The sequence below is a fragment of the Mandrillus leucophaeus genome, unplaced genomic scaffold (assembly GCF_000951045.1).
Source record: "Mandrillus leucophaeus isolate KB7577 unplaced genomic scaffold, Mleu.le_1.0 Scaffold247, whole genome shotgun sequence".
Taxonomy (NCBI): Eukaryota; Metazoa; Chordata; class Mammalia; order Primates; family Cercopithecidae; genus Mandrillus; species Mandrillus leucophaeus.
The window spans coordinates 2,032,099-2,057,852 of NW_012102554.1; the positions used below are offsets into that span (position 1 = coordinate 2,032,099).

General features: G+C 35.2%; 1 protein-coding gene across 1 annotated transcript in view; it reads right to left on the reverse strand.

The window, feature by feature from the left end:
• Positions 1 to 25,754, reverse strand: part of ADAM10 (ADAM metallopeptidase domain 10) — a 153,620-nt gene that overhangs the window by 61,023 nt on the left and 66,843 nt on the right. Inside the window, exons 3-5 of the mRNA XM_011983181.1 lie at positions 24,852 to 24,970; positions 21,762 to 21,920; positions 7,747 to 7,847 (exon numbers count right to left, since the gene is read on the reverse strand). Coding sequence (XP_011838571.1) covers positions 7,747 to 7,847; positions 21,762 to 21,920; positions 24,852 to 24,970 — 379 coding nt within the window. The remainder of the gene's footprint in view (positions 1 to 7,746; positions 7,848 to 21,761; positions 21,921 to 24,851; positions 24,971 to 25,754) is intronic.

Sequence of the window (25,754 nt, forward strand, 5' to 3'; positions counted from 1 at the left end):
TAATTCTCTGTCTGAAAGGTCACCTATCTCTGGATCCATTCTTCAGGATTTGTTCCCAGTGCCTTATTTAGTTTATTTGGTGAAGTCATGTTTTCCTGGATGGTCTGGATGCTTGTGGATGGTGGTTCATGTCTGGGCAATGAAGAGTTATGTATTTACTGTAGTCATCCCAGTCTGGGCTTATTTGTGCCTATCCTTCTTGGAAAGGCTTTCCAGGTGCACTGTCCATTTTTTAATTGGCATTTGTGTTTTTTTTTTTTTAATTGAGTTATAACAGTTCTTTACGTATTCTGGAAAATAAGCCTTTTATCAGAGATATTGTGGACATTTTCTCAGTCTATGGCTTGTTTTCATATTTTTCTTAACTATGTTTTTTGCAGCAAGGTTTTTCATTTTGATGAAGTCCAGTTTACATGCTTTTCATAGGGAATTTTTGTGCCTTGAGAAATTGTTATCACAAGTCACAAAAATTTCTCCTATGTTTTTCCCTAGTTTTAGTTTTAGCTTTAGCATATAGGTCTACTTTCCATTTTGAGTTAATTTTTGTATAAGGTGTGAAGTATAGGTGAATCTCAATTTTTTTTTTTTCATATGGATATCCAATTGTTCCAGTACCATTTGTTGAAAAGACTGTTCTTTCCTCTTTTAAATTACCTTGGGACTTTTGCAAAAATCAATTGACCATGTGAACTCTCTATGTTGCTACATTTACCTGTATGTTTACCGTTAAGCCAAGATGACACTATCTTGATTACTGTAACTTTATACTAAGTCTTAAAAACCAAATACTATTGAATCTTCCATCCTTGTTCTTTTTTGAAAATTGTTTTGTCTATTCTAGGTCTTTTACCTTTCAGTATAACTTTTAGAATCAGTTTGTCAGTTACTAGATAAATGTCCACTGCAAGTCTTGATACTGACTGCACTGAATCTGCAGAACAACTTGGGGAGAACTGACATACTAACACTGAGGATTCCAACCACAAACAGAGTACATTTCTCAATGTATTTAGATCTTTAATTTTTCTTGGCAATATTTTCTAGTTTTTCATGTACACATCTTGCACATATTTTGTTAAATTTATTCTACATATTTTATATTTTGATGCTGTTTTACTTAATTTTTTTCATTTTCTAAATATTCATTGCCAGTATATAGAATACAACTGATTATACCAACTTTTAGTCTATGTCCTTGATAAGTCTGCTTGATTCTAGTAACTTTTTCTAGGTATACTCTTGTATTACCTTTAACCACTTCTTTTATAATCTGTATGCCTTTCATTTATTTTTCTTGCCTTATTATGGTGGCTAGGACTTTCAGTATAATGCTGAGTAAAAGTTTCTGTTCCTTGGCTGAGCGCAGTGGCTCACACCTGTAATTCTGGCACTTTGGGAGGCCGAGGCGTGCAGATCATGAGGTCAAAAGTTCAAGACCAGCCTGAGCAACATGGTGAAACCCCACCTCTACCAAAAATACACAAAAGTGGTGGATGTGGTGGTGCGCACCTGTAATTCCAGCTACTCAGGAAGTTGAGGCGGGAGAATCACTTGAACCTGGGAGGCAGAGGTTGCAGTGGGCCGAGATCATGCCACAGCACTCCACCCTGGGTGACAGAGTGAGACTCCGTCTCAAAAAAAAAAAAAAGCTTTTATTCGTGGTCTCAAAGGAAAAGGACTTAGTCTCTCACTTTTAAGCATGGTATCAGCTGTAGGGTTTTTATAAAAGCTCTTACTAGCCTAAGAAAGCTTCCTTCTATTTTTAGTTTGCCATGTGTTGAGTGTTAAAATTTGGCAATGTTTTTTACTAGTCTACTGAGATAATCAGAGGGGTTTCATCCTTTATTATGTTTATGTGGTGGATTACACAAATTTTCTAATGTTAATTTTGCATTTCTGGTATAAACTTCATTTGAGCATAATGTGTTATTTTTTAATATATTGCTGGATTTCACTTGCTAATATTTTAAGAAATTTTACTTTTACATTCATGAGGAATATTGGCCTGTAGCTTAGTTTTCTTGTAATGTCTCTGTTTGGTATGACTATCAAAGTAACACTGGCCTCATAAAATGTGAAGTTTTCTCCTTATTTATTTTATTTATTTATTTATTTATTTTTGAGGCAGAGTCTCACTCTGTCACGAGTGCAGTGATGCGATCTCAGCTCACTGCAAGCTCCACCTCCCGGGTTCATGCCATTCTCCCACCTCAACCTCCCGAGTAGCTGGAACTACAGGTGCCTGCCACCACGCCCAGCTAATTTTGTTTTTGTATTTCTAATAGAGATGGGGTTTCACCTGTGTTAGGAAGGTCTCCATCTCCTGACCTAGTGATCCTGCTGCCTCGGCCTCCCAAACTGCTGGGATTACAGGTGTGAGCCAACACACCTGGCCGTTTTCTCTGTATTTTCTTAAGGACTTTAAGACTGTACTTAATGATAAACTCTGAGAATATGGATCCATAAAATTAATTCATAGCGTAATTAACTAAATCCAATTTCTTTTCCATCATTTTATGACCCAAATCCAAAACAATAAGTTTTTTTTTTTTTTTAAATAGGTTCTCACTCTGTGGCCTGGGCTGGAGTATACTACACTGGCACAATCAATCATGGCTCACTGCACTCTCAACCTTCTATATTCAAGCAATCCTCCTACCTCAGCATCCGACAAGCTGTGACTACAGGAGTGAACCATCTCACCTAGCTCTTTAAATGTTACAACTGTGTCTTTTCATTTAAATTGCATTTCTTTTAGACTAATTTGGTCTGGCTTTTTTTTTTTTTTAATCACTCTAACCATCTCAGTTTCTTCATGTGCTTAGTCCATTTGTATTTTTTTAGTTAAAAAAAACAGAGACAGGGTCTCACTATGTTGGCCAGGTTAGTCTTGAACTTTTGGCCTCAAGCAATCGTCACACCTCAGCAGTCCATTTATATTTAATACAGTCATTCATATGGTTAGATTTAAACTTACCATCTTGCTTTTTATTTTCTATTTGTTCCATCTGTTTTTTGTTCTCTTTTTCCTAACTTCTCTTAACTGTTTTTAATTACATTTAATTTATTTTATTAACCTGTTAAATTATTTCCTTTTCTTTTCTCAATGGTTGCTCCAGGGCAGAGGAAATTCCTGCAAACTTTTTCTTAAAAGGCCTAATAGTAAACATTTAGACTTTTAAATAACATGTAGTTGTTCTCTATCACAACTACTCAAGTCTGCCACTATAATGTAAAAGCAGCCATAGACAACCTATCAATGAATAGGTGTAGCTGTGTTCTAATAAAACTTTACTTACAAAAGCAAACAGTTGGCCCACAGGCAGTAGTTTGCTGACCCCAGCTCTAGGGTTTACAATATCCATCTTTATCAAGGCACAGTTTACCTGCCAAAATTACACCACTTCACAAATTGTTTAAGAAACGTACTTCCATTCTTCTTTCTCTTGTCCTTTGTGCTACTGTCATAAATTTTGATTCTCTGTATATTACAAAATCCATTATACCTTACTATTTTGACTTAGGTAATAATCTCTTGAAGATTTTTTTAAATGAGAAAAAAAACTGCTTAATATTTATCGATGTAGTTACTATTTTATGTTCTTCACTCCTCTGTGTATATCTGAGCTTCCATCTGGTATCTTTTTCCACCTGAGAACTTCCTTTAATGTTTCTTACAGTGTAGGTCACTTAGACACAAATTCTCTCAATTTTTATTTAAAAAGACATTTAATTTGCCCTTGTTTTTGAAAATTATTTTCACTGAATATAGAATCCTAGTTCGGCAGACTTTCTTTCAACACTTTGAAGATGTTATTCTGTGTCTTCCAGTTTGCACTGTGTGATGAGCAGTCACCAGTTATACTTCTCTTTGTTCCCCTGTATGTAAATGTATCTCCTTTTCTCTGGCTACTTTTATGGTTTTTTATGATTTTCAGGTGTTTCCAATAATTTAATTGTAATATACCCTGGTATGGTTTTCTTTGTGTTTATCCTGCGTGTGTTTCATTGAGTTTCTTGGATCATGAATTGAAATTTTTCTTCATATCTGAAAAATTTGGAGGCATTATTTAAAAAATTTTTTTTTCTGCATCTCTTCCCCCGGACGTCTATTATTTTCTCTCTGTGCTTAGATATGGATACTGTTTATTGTTTCATTTTCCTTTATTCAAGTATACTCATATTGAGTTCTGCAGTAATTAATTTTCTTTTAAGCCTATCCACTAAATTTTTTACTTCAGATAACATACTTTTCACCCTAGAAGTTCCTTTGGTTTTTTATTAGAATTTCCATTCTCTCCTTTTTGTGTTCATGTCTTTAATTCTTTGAACATACTAATAATAGTTATTTTAAAGTCCTTGCCTGTTAATGTCTGTAATTACTGGTTGTGTTTCTATTTAGGTGGCTTTTCTTATTATTATGAATCATATTTTTCAGTTTCTTGTCATCTAGTAATGTTCTTTGAATGTTGAACACTGTTATATTGTTGAGTATCTGGACTTAATGTCCTCCTTAAAAAAATATTATTAAGCTTTTCTCTGACAGACAGCTAATTTATTTGAAAAGCAGTTTGACATTTTTGAGGCTTGTTTTTCTGCTTAGGAAGGGCAGGTCTGAAGCAGCTTCTACTCTAGGGCTAGCTTAGCCCTGCTACCATGGCTTGAGGTATCTACTAAGTGTAATTTTTTGAGAGACAGGGTCTCGCACTGCTGCCCGGACTGGGGTGCCATGGCACAAACATGGATCACAGCAGCCTCAACCTCCTGGGCTCAAGAAATCCTCTTGTCTCAGCCTCCAGAGTAGCTGAGACTATAGGCGCTCACCACCACACTCAGCTAATTAGAAAAAAAAAAAAAATTATGGAGATGAGATCTGGCTAGGTTGCCCAGGCTGGTCTCGCACTCCTGGCCTCAAGTGATCCTCCTGCCTCAGCCTTCTAAAATGCTGGGATTACAGGCATGAACCACCCACACCCGGCCCAAGTACTGTTTTTGATAGTTGTTCATTTCACAGAGTCCCAGTAGTTTTTCTTTGTCTCATAGTTTTCTCAACGAATTTCATCCTGTGCAGGCAGGCACAGCTTAGTATTCAGTTAAGACTCAAGGAAGGCAACACCTGTGCAGATATCTGGAGCTTTTTCTCAGCAAAGCTCTCTCCTCTCAGGTATTGTGCCTGTAAGTCCAGACACTTCAGTCTTCCTGAATTCTTACTTCTAACTCTTCAACTTAGCAACATTGTTGTGTACTTACTCTTCTTGAGATCTCCTTCTGTGTGTCATATCTGAAATTTCGACTCCACTCAAAAAGTCAGGGAAATCACAGAGATATTTATTTCCTCACTCTGAGATCTCAATCCTGCAATGCTTGTTTTCTAATGTTTGAAAATAATTGTTTGAAATATTTCGTTTGACACCGCGCGCTGTGGCTCACGCCTGTAATCCCAGCACTTTGGGAGGCCGAAGTGGGTGGATCATGAGGTCAGGAGATCGAGATTATCCTGGCTAACACGGTGAAACCCTGTCTCTACTAAAAATACAAAAAATTAGCCGGGCGCGGTGGTGCGCGCTTGTAGTCCCAGCTACTCAGAGGCTGAGGCAGGAGAATGGCGTAAACTCGGGAGGCGGCGCGAACCCGGGAGGCGGCGCTTTCAGTGAGCTGAGATCGCGCCACTGCACTCCAGCCTGGGCGACAAAGCGAGACTCCGTCTCAGAAAAAAAAAAAAAAAAAAAGGAAAGAAATACTTTGTCTGGTTTTCTAGTTGTTTATTGTAGAAAGCCTAGTTAGATATCAGTTACTCTATCACAGCTTGAAAGCGAAATCCACAAGTTTCAACGTTTTCATTTTAGACATTTAATACTTCAATCCATCTGGACTTTTTTGTTGTAAATATGGTGTAGGATCGTGATCCAACTTCGACTTTTTTTCAAATAAACATTTTTTTCTGGATCCATTTATTCAATGGTACCCACTACTTTCCTTACTAATTTGGGATTGCATCTCTACCACATAACAAGGTTTCATACATGCATGGGTCTTTTTCTAAGCACTCATTTTTATTCCACTAGTTAATCTGTCCATCCCTGTGCTATCACACTCTCAATTATTATCACAAGTCTTAATACCTCCTAGGGTAAATCCTCTTTCCCTCTTTCCTGTTCATCATCTTTAAATGGGCCCTACTTCTTCTTAGTCCTTACTTTTCCATGTAACATTTTTGACCCATTGAGTGTTGTGAATAAGCCTGTGTATTGGACTACCATTGAATCTACAAATCAATACAGGGAGAACTGACATTTTTATAATATTAAATATTATTTCCCAAATAAGGTATATCTCTTCATTCATTTAAAATCAATCTTCCTTAATATTTTTATAAAGTTTTTATTTTCCTTATATAGGTCTTATAATTCGTTACATTTATTCTATAATACACAATATTCTCTGATACTATTAACAATATCCACTCTTTCATTGTATTTCTGGTAATCTACTCGTGGTATAAATAAATGCAACCTTCTGTTGTATCTTAATATTTTATCAAGCCACTCTGCTAAATTCTATCATATCTAACAGTCTGTAATCTCATCCCCTCTACCCACATTGCCAATACATCAGTACAAGCCCCTATCACTTCTCAACTGAATAACTACAACAACTTCTCATTAGTCTCCTAAACTCTAGTCTTAAACTCTACCCCCATGTTAAAAATTCTTTACTGATCTTTCTGTCTCCTTGGCCTTTGTACGTACTGTTCCTCCTGCTTGGAATAGTCTTTCCATATCCTCGTGGCTAACCTAACTCCTACTTATTCTTAAGGTCTGATTATTGCCTTCAAATACTTATCAGGCTAGATTAGCTATTCCTCTTATGTGTAGAATATCATCCTATACTTAAACCTCTTCTATCTCCCACAACTCTAAATTGTTTCTCTGTGTCTCCAATTAAACGATAAACTTTTAAGAATAAGCCTTCATCGTAATCTCCACATATTCCCAGAACTTTCCACAGTCTCTGACATATGGCAGAAGATCAATATGTATTTATTTCTTCAATACATGTAAAAATAAAATCTCACTTAATACTAGAAAGACCCACCTGAAACAGAACTGTTTATGCCATTTTACTGATCAAGGAACAGATCTGAATACAAATATTCATGGCTCAGGAAACATTACTCTACCATACTACTTTTAGAAAGGATGTCCAAAATATACAATAAATGTTTTATCATAAAAGAAAAAATGTTTTCTCATTTTGAACTTATGTTTTGAATAACTATAACCTGTCACCTATGACTAAAGAAAAAGGAGGGGAAAAAAAGAATTAAAATATGAAAAGCCCTGAGATTTTTATTAACATGACTAATCAGATTGTCTATCAACATACAACGTTCAGTGTTAAAAATGAGGAATACCTTGGCAAACCAAGGCAAGTGGTCACTCTAATTTTAATACTAATATAAATATTTACATTTATATAAAACATTTGTTTTCTTTTATAACAAAATATGTAAAGGATAGTATATTTTAGACGTGTAATTTTTCTTGGGTCACATATATTTGTATTCAAACCTCAGCCCCATCTTTTTCTTACTGGCCTGTTACCTGGCCTCTTTGAGCATTAAAAAACACTCCCCATAGTGGTATAAATCTTTCAGAAATTCTAGAACATACATTTTTAAATGCAGATATACATCCTCAAGTTCATTTCCATTTCCTAAATGCAAGCTAGTGTTAAAATCCTTACCTGTGTTACTTCCTCTACACCAGTCATCTGGTATTTCCTCATTCTTTCAAATACTGAATGATCTGCACAGCCCCCCTGAGGACCGTATTTATGGGGATAGTCTAAAATACAAAAAAGAAACATCGTTACTGTCACATATTTAGGTATAACCAATTATAAATAATTTTTATTTATAAATCTTATAAATAAAAATTTAACTGTCTTAACTAATGAAAACCATAAATGTTTATTGAGTACCTATGGAAAAGGCATTATGCTAGGCATTTTAATGTTAAAACCTAGCAGGTTCCTAAGTTCTCCCTCAATAAAAACCACTGGTCTTTAGCTTTTTGTCATACAGATGATTTGTGATTTCTAAAAAAGGACAGTAATCACTCATTATTCTGACCCTATCACCAATATACTGAATTTGGCTATCATCAAGAGAATATCTATGTTTCTGGTCCATCATCTGGCAGGGGTCAAGAGAATCCTTCTGCAGCATTCCTGACCTCCATCAGGAGGACACTAGCAAAAATAAAGGAGAACCCCAAAACTCTTCCTATTCTTGGGAAGATACTCCTCCACCCCTCATTTCACAAAACACAACTTTCTACCACTTTCTCCCTTAGGACCATTAAGACTATTCTCACAGTAGCTCAATTTTTACAGTCATGAGACTATATCACTGACTACCTCAACTTATTACAGGCATTTGTTGTCACCCAAGTCACTACTGCCCTTATTTCCTTATTTTTAGATCCTGACCCACTGTCAGTCTCTCTGACACCACCCCATCATCATGACTGATGACATCATTCATCATTCATTCATCATCATTCATCATTCATGACGATGATCTTCCCAATACACTCAGTTCTTTTCTCCAATGATTTTTTTCCTACCTCAGCTTCTCATTTCCATAGTTACACTTCTGAACTTGTCATTATTGGTAACTGAAAATGCTTCATAATCTCAACTTCCAGTATTCTACTTTCTTTCCACCACTCATCTTTTCAGCACATTCCCTCTAGGCTCCAACAACCCTTTAACATCAGTAAGACCCTTTAATTCAATGCTACCACCTTATTGTCTATCACAAGATATTCTTTTTCTTCCTTATTTAGTTTAAATCCCATAGTCAATTATTATTATAATTACACCACTGCATTCACCATCAACTCCCTTGTGCTCCACCCCAACACCCTTGAAGGGAGTTGATGGTGAATGCAGTGGTGTCTTTCTTACTTCAGAAGTGTAACTATGGAGGAGAGAAGCTCCTCCTGAAGCTGAATGAGGCTAAAGAAAAACTAGTAATTATGACCAGTCTCATTTAAAAGTCATAATCTATAACCTCAAGCAGTTTCTTAATGCCAGCTAGCAACTGAATTTCCAGTCTATTCTCAATTTCATTCACCTAGTTAACACCAGGTAGTTCTTACTTTCCCACACCAGTAACTGCCAGTCATAAAACTGACCATGCAAGCTGAAACTATGCAAAATGATCTTAACAATCAACGGGGAAAAAATTACAATTGTTCTGTGACCTTTAAAATCTTTTGTCAAAACACTAAAACTCACTTACCATTGGTTATTAATGTATAGGGGAACAAAAAAATAAAACATTTATTTAGTACATTGTTACTTAAAACATTGGAATTTTAAAAGAATTAGTGTTTTATTTCTTCATAAATTGAATTTCAAATATCATGAATTAAAAATATAAATTCCTTTTGAAAGCTTGAAACTTAGGGTAAAAAAAATTTCCAAATATTTCCAAAGCAACAAAACAGTATTTATATATGCTTCAAATTCTGTCAGCACAAAACTCTCCCAATAGAAAGGGTCAAGCATACAATTTTTCCCATATACTTTCAAAACTTCTAAAAGACACCGTTTTCCTTGGTCACCACATTAACTATAAAAATGGACAATGACATTTTCCCTCTAAAATTACTAACAATATAATCCTCATTTCTAGAAAAAGCCTTTGTTCAACTAATGAATAAGCCCTCATTGAGATGCTAAATCATAGGATGCACTGTAGTTCCCCTGAAAAGGCCAAACAGCATATTCTTTCACAAAGAATGAGTCATGGGTGTAGAATATTCAGCCTATTTAAAACAAAGATCAGCTTCAGATCTATTGCCTTTCTTCCAGTTCCTCTGCCAGCCTCTTGCTTTTGTTTTGCTGTTCAAGACACAAATATAAATAGTACATATATTGTGATTCTACCTCAAGCAGGAAATAGCTCTAGTTAACTCTCAATCATCCACTCTTTCGAGGAGGAATATTTACAGTTCAGATTCTCTGTCGAACAGAACTAGGCATAAAATACTCACTTCTTCCATCCTCACTACTTCTAGCAGGGTACCCCTCCGCCTTATGTGACTGGCAGCTCAGAAACTTAACTGCTAGGTCCAAGGCCCTGGCTATGAGATGACTCTCTAATAGTCAAAACTGGGTGGTAATCCCTCCAATAATATGCCATAAATCACCAAATCCAATTTTTAAAAATCTACATTAATTGAATTTAAAATAGAATGACTTCTATAGAATAATATTATTTTGCATAAAAATTACTTTTGTTAATATCCGGAGTATCATGGGGTGGGGTCCTTATCCACGAAAATCGCCATTTATTCCGAAAGTTGCCAACATCAACAAGGATTCACTGATGGAGAGTAGAAGAAAGGATAGGCCTTTTTTTTTCCCTTTGAGAAGAAATGAAAAGTTTGGAGACAGGAAAGAACTCCAAATGTTCTTCCTCCTAAGTCCAGTGGATGGGAGGTCCTTTCTCCCTAGTACCAATTCTCATGTCTTCCCAATCCCCATGTCTAATTTCTGTTTTGGGAGGGTAAGTGGGCATAAGAAAAGCACAGAGTGATTGTCCCTTGAAAGAGGAGGAAGTTGAAGATGACCCCACTTTCCACATGCACTTACAACACTGATCTCTCTGGAAACAGAGATGAGGAGGAGGGCCAGGCATGTCACTCCCCACCCCATGGGTTTTAGAAAGAAAGGGTTAGTATTGGCAGCCAAAGGGATAATGGGAGTCAGGTCAACCAGAGAAATGTTGCTTTATTGTTCTCATCAATTACAAATAGAATTACTCGACTCTAAAGTGTTTAAGCAAGAACCTTAGCCCTATTCATTATTGTATGGATAGTTTCTAAAAGTGTCTTGTACAGATTAGGCCCTCAAAAAATGTTGATTAACAAATTAATCAGTTGTTAAACCTGTAAAACTTACAACTGACACTTGAAATGAAAACTTGTAACATACCAACTTTAAGTGTCCATTATTTACATGTATTTGACTTGGGACTATACAGTTATACACAGGGATAAATGGGTGACTCTAGGCCAAAGAACATGTGAATCTCTTTTCCTTTCTCTAGTTCCCAAGCTGTGACAACTGAAAAGAAATATTGTTGCAGCCAGAGTAATAGGGCTGACCCTTCTCCTGTGATCACAGATTCTCTCCTCTAGCAATCAAAAGATCTTCAAGGTTCAAGTCAAATTCCACCTCCCCAGGGAAGTCTTCCTAAATCTCCCTAAAGCTCCCTCACTGAGGTAGTATGCACTATCCCAGGGCTTTGATGACATTCTTGTTGTAGCATTTACCACATTTTGACTCTCTATTACTGAAAATTCCCCTGAAGGTTTTTAATCTTCAGGGGAAATTTTAAAATTCTCTTTCCTGTATATTCACAAACCAATAAATACTTGTTGAATTTAATTTTTCAGCCAGTATCTGGTTTCTATGCCTCTTTTCAAAGGTCATCTGGTAACCAAAGACCTGTAAACTGCTGGTTCCCTTAACCTCCTTTTAGCCTTCATTCCACCTACAATAAATATGAATTGTCTAACACTTTAAATTGTTTCTACAGCAAAGTGTGCTCTAAATTCCTAACTACTTTACAGATTGACTATAACATACAGAACATTCAAAATTAAGACCTGTGTACACATAAATTTCCTAATTACATGTCAATGTTATTTTTAATTGCATTAATTTATTAAGCAAACAAATAAGAAAAATTATTATATGCCAAACAACAGGGATACAAAAATAAATGACATAGAACATGCACTCTCAAGAGCTTTCAGTCTAGCTGAGGTGTCCAACATGTAAACAAGCATGGCATTTAAGTACCAACTTCCCAAGTGTTAAGGTCTCCCTGCAATCATTCACAGGTTATTAAACACAGGTTGAATTTAATTTACTCATCCAGTCAACAGCTGGTTTCCTTCCATGCCTCTCAAAGGTCAGTCATATGACCAAGACCTGTAACCTACTGGATTCAAAAGATAAGGAAGACTCATCAATACATAAACAGCAGTAAAGAGAGGATACCCAGAACTGTGAGGTCTGGAAAAAATTCTAGGAGATTACACCTAAGTTGTATTATCAGCTTGGAGGAGAGAGAATGTATATGCTGCATATGCTACTAGGTTAAATTAAAATTATTTGGGTATTTTGCTTGTCTTGTTTCCAAATGCCCCCTCTCTAGAGCTCAGGCAACACAGCAAGACTTTTTGGTCCTTAGTAGTTATTTCATCCCCTTGCCTCTTCAAAATTTATCTTCTCTTTAATCGAGTAATACTTGATGAGTTAATACAAAAAACCTTATAGTAATTTTGTCTGTAGTAACCCAACCCAACTGTCCCTTAACAGGCAAATGTATTAATAAATCATGGTATCCACACAACAGACTACTATTTATCAACAAAAAATTAACTTTTAATACATACAACATGGATGAATTCCAAAATACTTATGCTGAGTTAAAGCCAGATTTTCTTAAAGAGTACATAATGTATAATTGTGTTTATATAACATTTAGAAAGCACAAACTAACCTAGAGATCAGTGCAAGAGGGTAGCAGGGAGTAGAGGAGAGAATTACACTGAAAGCTTTTGGGGGTGATGGGCATGTTCACTATCTTAAATGCTATGATAGTTTTATAGACATAAGCATATGTTGAAAGTTATCGAATTATATACTTTATATATAAGCAGCTTATTGCTATCAATTTTTCCTCAATTAAGCTGTTAAAAGAGTAATACTGACTAAAGAGATGTGACAATCAACGGCAATGTGTAGACCTTGATTAAATCCTTTATTTAAAAAAAAAAAATAGGAGACATTTTTGTTAAGTAATTGGGGAAGTGTGTCCACAGACTATACACTAAGGTATTATTAAATCAATATTTAATTTATAGGTCTAACAGTATAAATCTATGTAACTTTTTTAAAGAGATATCTGGCAATATAGATCAAAATGCATTATGTCTCACAATGCTACTTCTAGGAAATTAATCTTAAGAAAATAACCATAAAAATATTGAGGGGAGAAAATATGTGCAAGAATGTTACCTGTTGCAATTTTTAACAGTAAAAAAGAGGAAACAATCTACACATCCATTAGTTGGCAGGTTGGTAAATAATACATTTATCAAGGAAACAACAAAATTTTATGTAGCCATTTAAAGGAAAAATGTAGAGCTATGTTTATTGACACAGAAAGAGATCTAAGATATACTGTACACGAAATTTAAAATGGCATGCGAGATCTGAAGGGCTATTCACAAAAATGTTAATGGGGTGGACATATTTCAATTTACTTAATTTACATAAAAGAATATTTAATTTACTTAAGCAAAATACTTAATTTACATATAAGAATAGCCATTTTATATAGTCATTTGGTAATCAGCACAAAAATATTTTATTTTATTTTTACTTTTTATTTCTCTCAGCCATGATCAATCAAGATAGTTCCACCTTTAAAGGAAAAGTAGTTCAGAACCATTAACTTTTAGAAGAGATAAGAGATATTAGCACCATGATCTAACACCCTCATTTTATACCTGAAGAAAACGAGACCAAGAAAAAGTACATTACCTGTATAAGGTTATAAAGCCATTTTAATATATCACCTTGATTTTATTTCTAACTCTTTTCATATGTATGTCATGCCTCAGTTCTTTGACATATTACCTTCTGTGCCTTCTCCCTACCATGTACCATGACCACTAACTTGTATGGTCTTGAGCAAACAAATTAAAACCAAAAAACAGTTTTAACTAGTAGATCTACAAGCTTGGCTATAAAAAATGATTCTAAGAAGTCTCTAGAAGCTAAAACCAATAAAAACCACATCGGTGAATTCTGGACTTATGTTCAAATATAAACACAAGATAGCAAGACTGCTTTATGGAGATTTTCTATCTAATCCCCCAATTTATAAATCATGAAGAGAATATAACATTTCTATAATAAACCAGATCTCACAATGCCTCTTTAGAACAGCTCTTTCCAGGGCCAGAGTCCTGGACCAATATCCTCAGGCACTCTTACAAGGTCACTGGTACAAACATCAATCTTTGAATTATGCTACAGGAGATGTGAAAGCCTGAGGTTTAGCTCCGAGTATTCCTAGGACATATACGTACGCATACTCCTAAATGCTATTTCTTCTAGTTTTTCTATAACTTATCACTCATATGAGTTGAGCCTTGGCCAGGCATAGTGGCTCATACCTGTCATCTTAGCACTTTGGGAGGCCGCGGCAGGAGGATCACTTGAGCTCAAGAGCTCGAGACAAGCCTGGCAACATAATGAGACCTCTATAAATATATATACATATTGTTTCCAGTGAGCCTAAAATATAAATTTGCCTTTTCAGTAGTAAATATGGCTCACCTTCAAAATCAATACCAAAAATAACTTTTTTTAATCCTTACTGTCATTGTCTCTATTGTCATTAAGTTCTTGCCTTTTAGCAGCCTTTAAACTCTCCTAACTCAGAACGTAACAGAAATAAAGCACTGGAGTGGAAGCCAAAAGAAATGGATCCATGTCATACTGCACAAGTTTTATAACTCTAGGCTTCAGTTTCCGTCATCTTTAGAGTGTTGAATTCTAGTGCATTTTACAATACTAAAATTATAAAATTTCTTATTCAATTTATCTGTAAAACACTTCAAACACTACAAAATCATGAGAAGATAGTTCTCAAAAGAAAAAAACAAAAATTTCAAATATAATTTTACTTGTTAGGGTGACTTTCAAAGTTGCTTTACAACATAAAAGCTTTTTTTATTTTCAAATAATCATGTATTTCTGATAGCCATTACAGTACACTGACCTCCAAGGAGACAGTGCTGGGGTAAGTGACAGCCAGATGAGCACTAGGTGACTCTGTGCTTCTCTGAGGAAAAATAACTAAACTTGGTAAAAGAAGATCCTAAGAAGCCAAGAGGCAAAATGTCATCATATGCATTCTTAGAGCAAACTTTCAGGACAAGAACAAGCAGCAGCACTCATGCTTCAGTTAACTTCTCGGAATTTTCAAAAAGTGCTCAGAGAGGTGGAAAACCGTATCTGCTAAAGAGAATGGAAAATCTGAAGACATGACAAAGGGGGACAAGGATGGCTATTAAAGAGAAATTTATATCCCTCCTAAAGAAGAAACAAAAAAGGTTAGGGATCCCAATGTACTCAAGAGGGCTCCTTCAGTCTTTTTATTTTGTTCTGAGTACTGCCCAAAAATCTAAGGAGAATATCCAAACCTATCCATTGGTGATGTTCCAAAGAAACTCGGAAAGAAGTCAATAAGGTACATATGACAAGCAGCCTTATGAAAAGAAGGCTGTGAAGCTGAAGAAAAACTAAGAAATGGATATTGCTGCATACTGAGCTAAAGGAAGGCCTGATGCAGCAAAAAGAAAAAAAAAAGCAGGGGGGGAGACGTCAATGCTGAAAAAAAAAGAAGAGGAGGAAGGTGAGGAAGTTGAAAAGAATAAGGAAAAGGAGGAAGAAGAGGATGAGGAAGAGGAGGAAGATGAAGATGATCATAATGAAAAAGCTGGTTCTAGCACAGTGTTTGTCCTTGTTTACAAATTATTTAACATCCCTATACACAACTCACTCCTTTTAAAGCCTTTAAAGGTAAAGCTTTGTTTTTAAACTGTACAGTTAACACACTAACAGTTAACCACACTACCAAATGTGTCTCTAGATAGCCCATCCTTGAGAGTCAGTTGATGAGAGAGCAAAAAGAAAAAAAATACAGATAGATGGAAGGACAGACAGACAGTCCATCCTGGTGGTATTTTCAATAACCATTAACTTTGCCTAAATCAGTATGAGAGTTGTAAGCCAGCATGAAAATCTAAAACAGGTTCTTATTGGTGCACAGCACAAATGAGTTATATATGGAGATGGTAGTTTTTCATCTTCATTTCTCTCTGATGCAGCTTATACAAAATAAGTATTACTCTTAACTGAATACCACTCTGTAATTGCCAAAAAAAAAAAAAAAGCTGCAGCTGTTTTTTTGACACTGTAAATGCTTCTAATAACAATTTTTTAGTTTTAAAAATCTTATATTTCTGAAATAATTCATTGTATTTCATTACAGCTAAAATATTTCATATCTATGTTTTAAGACAAATATATATGAATATACATGTATACATATACATACATATATAACCAATCAGAAAAGAACCTGATCTAAAATTTTCAACTGTTATCCCATTTATATAAAGTTACATAATATGAAATGCATAATATGCACAATATGAAAAGTTTAAGCATATTTTCTCCAGATTCTGCTAAAAAGAATTAAGTCCCTCACTGTCTCTTGTTTTTTTATTATTTTTTTTCTGAGACAGAGTCTTGCTCTGTCACCCAGGCTGGAGTGCAGGTGATCTCGGCTCACTGCAAGCTCCGCCTGCTGGGTTCACACCATTCTCCTGCCTCAACCTCTCAAGTAGCTGGGACTAGAGGCGCCCGCCACCACGACCAGCTAATTTTTTTATTTTTAGTAGAGACGGGGTTTCACTGTGTTAGCCAGGATGGTCTCGATCTCCCGACCTCATGATCCACCCGCCTCGGCCTCCCAAAGTGCTGGGATTACAGGCGTGAGCCACCAAGCCCGGCCACTGTCTCTTTTTCTGTGACTTTTTTTTAAGTTTCCAATGTAGTATCCTACATTTCTAATTAAATATTATTCTTTAAATAACTCCCGTATCTTGTGGCCTTCTCAACTTTTCGGCTTTTGTGCCTGTGAGTTGTTTAGAAAAATTAATTTATACTTCCCTAGAGATTAACTCAGAAAAAAAGGAAAAGAGAGTCAACAATACCACTAAATTTTTATATTTCTTTCAAATACTATCACTGTGTATAAATAAGTTCAGTATTTAACATCAATGCTTAGTAAAGCATACAAATTAAAACATATAGTAGAGAGATTAATCAATACATTTATATGCACTGTGGGAGTTCAGAAAAACAATCAGCACTCCACACCTCAACTTTTCAGCTGGCTACATAGTTTGTCACAACTCAGCATGCTTATGCAGATTTCGAATCTTCAGATTGGACCTAAGTATAGCCAGAATGTTTTTTAAAACAGTTTTCCTGTTATATGTGAACGATACAAACAATGCTAGCTATTATCAATACTTACCAATTCAATTATTTCTTCCCTCTTATATTCCTTCCTTTTGTCTCTGTCACTAACAGTGACACAAAACAACTTCAAAAGCACAATATGGAACTAAGTGACTTTTTAAAAGTTTTAGATGCAACATCCCGACATTTCCACAGACGAGGAAGCCTCTACATGAATGAAGAGGCCCCCATTTTGAAATGGTAAAATAAAGTTTAGCAATCTTAATTTTTTAGAACAAGAAACAGGAAGTCTTCCCATTGAAGCACAAGAGAAAGAAGAAGTAAGTATAGGTATGGCTAACACACATTCTAAAAGTAAGGGTGCCCTACTACTATAAGGTATAGACAAATTCAGGTCCGACGCAGTGACTCAAGCCTGTAATCCCAGCACTTTGGGAGGCCAAGGCGGGCAGATCATGAGGTCAAGAGATAGAGACCATCCTGGTCAACATGGTGAAACCCTGTCTTTACTAAAAATACAAAAATTAGCTGGGCGTGATGGCGCACGCCTGTAGTCCCAGCTACTTGGGAGGTTGAGGCAGGAGAATTGCTCGAACCCAGAAGGTGGAGGTTGCAGCGAGCCAAGATGGCGCTACTGCACTCCAGCCTGGGTGACAGAGGCAAATTCAAACTCTCTGGGCTTTCCTATACCCCACAAAGGAAAATAAATAATAAATCTGAAATGAACGCAATAAACCCAAATAACTTATTCTGCAGCTTTCAATATACAATTAAAATATATTTTTTTAATTTGGAGATAAAGTATTTCTCTATAAGTATAGCATACAAAAATTACTCAGACCTTTAGCTCTTGGATAGGTAGTATACAAAAAAGGTGCAAGGGAATTATTACAACCAATAATTCCAAGCAATCATATAGTCAGATATTCCTAAAACCTGTTCATGTTAATAACAATACTATTCTAGTTTACGGAACAGTTTTTCTCAGTTTCTTTAAAATAAACTGTGCTAAGGAGCAGAGGACTAAGTGGTATTCTTACCTTGTCATTAACTGTTCACACTTCCACGTCCTAGGAGAGAGTGTTTTTTACTACCTAAGTACAGAATTAAATAAGTATGCATTTTAAGCTGGTAACAATATGTAGTTATCACGATCACATCTAGAGGAATTATTAAGTATTTTCACTGAAAACTATCTCTGTGTTCTGGTATAGTCTCAGAAGCCGTTCGCCAAGGTTCTGGAGAACAGCAGTATCATTTTTCATGGTGGTTCTACACATTTATGCCTTCAGTTGCAAAAACAGTCGTAAAAAGAGGGTAGCCAAATTCTCATCAGAAGCTATATCCAAGGTTAGTATGCCTCCCCTACCATTTGCTTCTTTTTGATAAGGATAACACATACAAGGATACCAAATTCAATTAAGAACATTCACAGTGATACAATCATGCAGTACTTTACTTCTGAAAATAAATTATTGGTACTTAAACCAATTATATAAAAATAATAATATACATTAAAGGGCATCCTTTCCCTGTTAGTTAGTTATAAAATAAACACTGCTAAATATATTAAAGAGAGATATATCGGCTTAAAACAGCAATAGATGCAAATGTATGATTTTAGAGAGGCTTACAGATTTCAGAAAAGCCCCAGAAATCCTTGAAGTAAAGGCAGTGAGAATTTACAGCTTTCTTCCATGAGTGAAGCAGAAGAGCACAGGGTAAAGAACAGGAGGTCCACAATCAAGTGACAAAAGTTTTCTAAGCCTCAGTTTAAGCCTTCACCTATAAAGTGGGAATAATAGGTGTGCCAGTATCTCATCAGGTTATTGTGAGAATTCAATTCAATAATGCAAGTAAAGATTTTTATACAGTGTCAGGTATACATTAAGCCATAATAGTTACTCTTACTATTGCTCCTGCTACTACTTCTAGAACCTGTCATATTCTACACAGAGAATTTAAAGAACCAATTAAAGTAATTATTAAATTTAGTGAGCCCTCTCATCTGTTTTTGTTTGACATGAAAACTAAGGGTAGTTTCTACATTTTTAAATGGTTAAAGAAAAAATCAAAAGAATGATATTTTATGTCATATGAAAAATATATGAAATTAAAATTTTAAATGTCTATGAAGTTTTATTAAAAACAGCCATGCTAACTGGGAGCCGTGGCTTATGCCTGAAGTCCCAGCTACTCACAGGGCTGAGGTAGCAGGATCATTTGAGCTCAGGAGGTTGAGGCTATAGTGAGCTATGATCACACCACTGCACTCCAGACTGGGCAACAGGGCAATGCTCTGTCTCCAAAAAAATAGATAGATAAATAATAATTTTTTTAAAGCCCATGTTTATTCATTTATGTATTTCTTTGGCTGTTCTTGTGCTACAATGGCAGAGCTGAGTAGCTGCAATAAAACATACAGCTCTCAAAGCCAAAAACATTTACTATCTGTCCCTCTGCAGAGAATTTCCCAACCATGGTATAGAATATAAATATAGCAACTATTTAGAGTAAAAGACTAATACATGGATGTCTTCTTGTCTTAAACCATGGTTCACTTGACAGATTTTTAGATAGTTTTTCAAAAGCAATTGTCTAAATTTGTAAACGTTAAAAACTCTGTTTAAGGCTATTCCTTCTGTACTTCCATCCTCACATCCTACAATTCCAATTACCTGAGAAGTTACAAATAAAATCACCTTAAAGATGGCTGCTTTTAAATTCTAACACCACCATTGATACTTAATAATAAAAAGAACGTTAAAAAAGTCTCCTTACCACAAACATATATCTACTTAAACAAGTATAAAATAAAAGCTGGTATCAATGGTAAAGCATTTAAACGCCAAAAAGAACAAAAAATCAAGTAACATGCAGTGTCATTCATCCTCCAAGCTAACTCATCATCTTTGGGGGAAAGAAAAGACTGACACCTATTAAGATATTTGGAAATTACTGTTGGAAGCAATATGTGAAAAATACAATTATATTACAAGAAATAAATAAAAGTGAGAAAAAATAATATTCTTAAACTACACTCAAGTAGATAACAGAAGAAGGAAAACGAGAGACAGGCACAGTAACCGAAGTCAAAACAGGCAGAACAAATACAGTAGAGGGCACTGATAGGAAGTAGAAAGCAATGAAGAAAGTACAATTACAATATGATACAAAGGAAAAAATATTCTGGCAGATTACTCTTTTCCTCTCCTTCCTTCCTCAAAAGGTTTTACTTGATTTTGATAAAACATTCTAGAAAAATATTCCAATATTTCATTAAGTATTTATGAAAAGCCTGCTGCACAGACAAATTATACTTGGAATATTAAAGGAGCAAAAGAAACAGAAACTATATCTGGAGAACTTACATACCCTGACAGGGGAGGTAACCTTGCAAAAAAAGGTTAAATTACTAAGAAAATTACAAAGCAAGACACAAACTAGGTAAGTAATAATTTTGTCAGCAGAAAGAAAAGAAAGCAAAGGAATGCATATTCCTACTTATGAAGGAGAATGATAGCTTAGAGCTTGAAAAGAAAGGTAGAGTTTGAAATACCAGGAGTTAAAACTGGAAAAGGAATCAAATAGAGATGAATGAAAATACAGGCAAGGAGCACTGATAAGCTTATGATTTAACAAGTAGCTAAAAATCATAAATGTATCCTACCTAGAATACGTATGCTATTTTCTATAGTAATCTAGCAGCAGAGATAAAGAGCAGTTGGACAGATGAAGCACAGAAACTGTCAGAGCTGATGGAGCAAAAAGTCAAAATGGTTAATGTTTGTCAGTGTATTACTAGAGGTGAGAATAAAATCATTGACAATAAATTCCTGTCTATGCAAAGGAAAACTTACGTAGGAAGAAGCTGCCAAGTTAGGAAAGTAGGCAAAAATTGAGAGACTAGTCTAATTACAGTCAAAAAATAATAAATGGGTATTTAAGAGCTATATAAATTAGAGAAATGTATTTCTGTGGTACTTCAATGAAGCATTTCCAGTAACTGGATAACTGTGGATATACGGACAATATAATTAAAAGGTAAAGTCTAAATACATTTTCTATTCTTAAAACAGAAAAATATTATCATATAAAGATGGCAGAGAACAAAATCCATGATAAAGTTGGACTCTTAAGGTCAAGTCATTAAGATTCTAAAAAGAAATACTCAATGGACTTAAAAATTACAAAAATACCTAAAATATTCCTTAAATACTACACAAATACCCACATTGAAATTTACATAAGAAGTAATGATGCTCTTCTACCTTCAGTAGGCCACACACACAAAGGTATTAGCATTACACAGACTGGCTGATGTCAAAATATACAATTTCCAGTTCAGTCAGATTTGGTTGACTCACACAGTTCAAACAGAATTAGTTGTGTCATATCAACGAAGTAGTACTGGCAATGGATTGACAAGGAAATTGCCTCATTACATATATCTACTATTCCTTAAATAGCAATTGCTAGTAAAAACTATGTTCTAGCCTGATTAGTAACTCAGGAAAGACAACAGCTAATGCTTCATTTGTCTCCACATAGTTTTAACTATTATATGCCTTTTGAAAAAGGCTACTTGATAAAATTTAAGTACTTACTAATATCATCTTCATGATAAATGACAGAGTGAAATGGCAGAGTTCGGTCTTTAATATATCTCTCTGCTGGCTCAACATAAAATGTGCCACCACGAGTCTGGATGAATCCTTCAAATCTTCCATCAATAACAGACCCATGGCTAAAACTTCCTTCTTCACCTATTAATGAAAGCAACAAATTCTTGACAATTTAATTTGCACATGAATGTTAAATTTGTTCATATATATGTGTATATACGTGTGTGTGTATATATATACACATGCATACATATATACACATATATATGGCTAATTCCTGAATATAAATTTACCATGGAAATTTTCACATAAAATATATCAAGCAGAATGTGAAATGTGAACAGCAACTGGTATTTAGTTAAAACATATACAACTACTAATAACAGCAATGAAAAATAGAGTATCTGCCTTGTTACCAACCACATTCCTTGCATCTAGCTCAGTGCCTAGCATGTATGCAATAGTCATCAACAATTGTAAACTGGCCCGGCACAGTGTGGTTCACACCTATAATCCCAGCACTTTGGGGGTCCGAGGCGGGCAGATCACTCAAGGCCAGGAGTTCGAGACCAGCCCAGCTAACATAGTGAAACCCTGTCTCTACTAAAAACACAGAAAACATTAGCTGGGCCTGGTGGCACATGCCTGTAAGTCCAGCTACTAAGGAGGCTGGGGCAGAAGAATCACTTGAACCCTGGAGGTGGAGGTTGCTGTGAGCTGACATGGCACCACTGAACTCTAGCCTGAGTAACAAGAGCAAGACCTTGTCTCAAAACAAAACAAAACAAAACAAACAAAACAAAACAATTAATAGTTAAATTAATTTAAACTTAAAAGAAAGCAAGCAAACCTACTGATAAAATATACACTTTCAGAATAAAGACATCCAAAGCATCTTTTGAAAATTTTGCTACAGGTACCACAAGAAAAAAACCTCCTTTCCCATCCGATACATTGCAAATGGGCCAGGCCTTTTGGCTTCTGCGCTATGCTTAGGGGTTTTGTGTTTTGTTTTGTTTTGTTTTGCTTTTGAGACAAGGTCTTGCTCTGTCACCCAGGCTGGAGTACAGTGACACAAGCTCATGGCTCTGTGCAGCCTCAACCTCCTGGGTTCAGGCACTCCTCCCACCTCTGCCTCTCTAGTAGCTGGAACTACAGGCGTGCACCACCATCTCCAGCTAATTTTTGTATTTTTGATAGAGACAGGGCCTTGCTATGCTTCCCAGGCTTGCCTGGAACTCCTGGGCTCAAACAATCCACCTGCCTCGGTCTCCTAAAGTGCTGGGATTACAGGCGTGAGGCACCATGCCCAGCCTACAAATACACTTTTAAACAAAACAGTGTCAAATATTTCAGAGGAACTTTGAACAAAACTATACCAACAGTACTTTTAAAGATATAGGACAAAAATTTGTAATACTATCCCATCAATTATACTTCTTCAGTGAAAGGAAATAATAGGAAAAAAGGTACTTTTCGTTTTTAATATAATCACAACGAAAAGGTGAGCACCAAAATCAAATGACATAAAGGGTGAAAGTAGAGGGAGAGGGCTTTAAATCTTGAATTTACCCATTACAATTCTCTCATTAAAATAAAAATCAGGCCTTCCATAATTTCTAAGTTGTAGAATAACATTAATTAGTTGCCTTTGCATTAATCATAGACTGGAGGTAAGAGCCCAAGACACTGGTATTTTAAGTACTTTTTTTTTTTTTTTGATTAAAGAAACAGGGGCTCTGTTTATCGCTCAGGCTATAGTGCAGTGGCACAATCATAGCTTACTGTAGCCTCAACCTCCTGGGCTCAGCAATCATCCCACTTCAGCCTCCCATCTAACTGAAACTACGGGTTTGCCACCACAACTAATTTTTTTTACGTTTTTTAGAGAAAAGGTCTCACTATATTGCCCAGGCTGGTCGCAAACTCCAGGTCTTAAGCAATCCTCCTGCCTCAGACTCCCAAAGCACTGGAATTACAGGTGTGAGTGCTACCATGCCTGACCTAAATAACATGATTTTTATCTGCAAACTCATTTACAGCCTTGTACTTTTCTTGATCTCATCACCTAGCAAAAAAGGGCAGGAACTACTAAGTTATTTGCCCAGCAAGATAAATCATCAAGAAGATAATAGAACACTAAGGTTTGACATTGAAAATCTACTGATGAAAAATGCTTTATTTTGGTTACAGAATTGTAAGAGTACAAAAAAGCTAAAGAATTTATTAGGTTTATTCTACAAATGAGAAAGTTTAAGTATAGAAATGCCTCATCTGGCACAATCAAAAAATGAGAAAAAATTCTTTAAGCACTTAATTTTTCATGTTATTATTTTCAGTAGAAACCACTCGCGTAGAAATAATCTCAAAAATTTCAACACCGTCTTAACTGAGAATCATCTTGAATACTTATTAATATACAGTTACAAAACAATGACACTTTGCCTCTCTTCAACGCCCCCAGAAGATTTTCATTTTTTAAGCTTTTTTATGATTTCTATAATTGTTCTGTTCTTTCAACACTGCTAGTAGATGTAACTTTCTATTGGGTTAAGTGTGCCACTGACGCTCCCCAATATGCACTTTTAATTTGATGCAGTAAGAGAAATTTGTTAGAACTGTGAATAAAGCAAATAGATTCTGAGGAAGAAGAGCCTTGGGAGGACTTTCCTACAGATAACTTTGTTACAGTATCTTCGGCTAAGATAATCTTTACTGCTTCCTTTTAGACTTTTCCTGTTTTCTTATAAAACACAGCAAAGTTACTATTAATTTCTTACTTGGAAAATCAGAAAATTATAGAAGTCATTAAAATTTTTAAAAATTCTAATAGTTTAAAGGTACTGAGTCAAAATTTCATACCTTTCAGAAGCCAGATATTTCATAATTCACTATTAAACATACATGTAAAGATAGGTTCAAACATTACTTCATTTCTCAAAGACCCTTCATGATGACTTCAATCTCCTCTGGATTTATAACCTTTTCTGAAATATCTGCTTACACTTCAAAATAAGTATCTTTGTGTAGAAAAAAAAATGAAAGAAAAGGGTTCTGTTAGGTCCAACTTACCATAAATATGTCCAGTGTAAATATGAGAGGTATCATAATCAAGTACTTTATTTGATGTTTCTACTTTAAATTCATCACTGAAAAGGGAAGTGTCCCTCTTCATTCGTAGGTTGAAATGTCTGTAAAATGGGATGGGAAGGGGGAAAAACTGAAATTAAAAAGATCCAAATTTTAAACAATTATTTTTTATTTTTAAAAGTCTACAAAATGTGGACTGTTATGAAATTTGTCTATTTGTGAAATATGCTGACTGACCAAGATTTTTAAATAAACATTCTGCTCTAAAAGTCAACTTAGTAGCTGTGGTAGGACTCTAATAAGACAAATTGCTGTCTAGGATATTAAAAACAAATGCCTATAGAGTGATTCTCACATAGTAAAACAAGATATTCAAAGAGCAACTGAGTTACTTGGAGACTAAAACAGGCTTCCTGACCCAATTACTATTATTTACCACTGCCTGTCTTCTCTCTCTAGTAATTCTGTAGCTTTGCTATTCTCCCCTACTTTCTACAAGTCAAATAAGAAAGTATATACGAAAGCAGCAATATATATTGGGTATTTAACATCTCTTCTCAGAAAGACAAGTGTGTATGCTCTTTGTTTTACCCTGGGGCTTCTAATTGTTGCAAATAACATAAATCTTCCTAAATTCAATTTGGGAACCCCGAAAGACCAGGATAATGGCTGAAATCAGAGGAATTTTACTCCTCTACATAAAAAAAGGGAAAGATCAAAATACTGAAGTAAAATTAATTGAAGATACAACAAAAATCTAGAATTTAGAATCAAATTGGAATCAAATCTTAAGCCTAGAATTTACTAGCTCAGATTCCTGTCTGTGAAATAAAGGTAATAAATTCTATACATCTTGTAAAATTACTTTAAATATTAGAGATTATA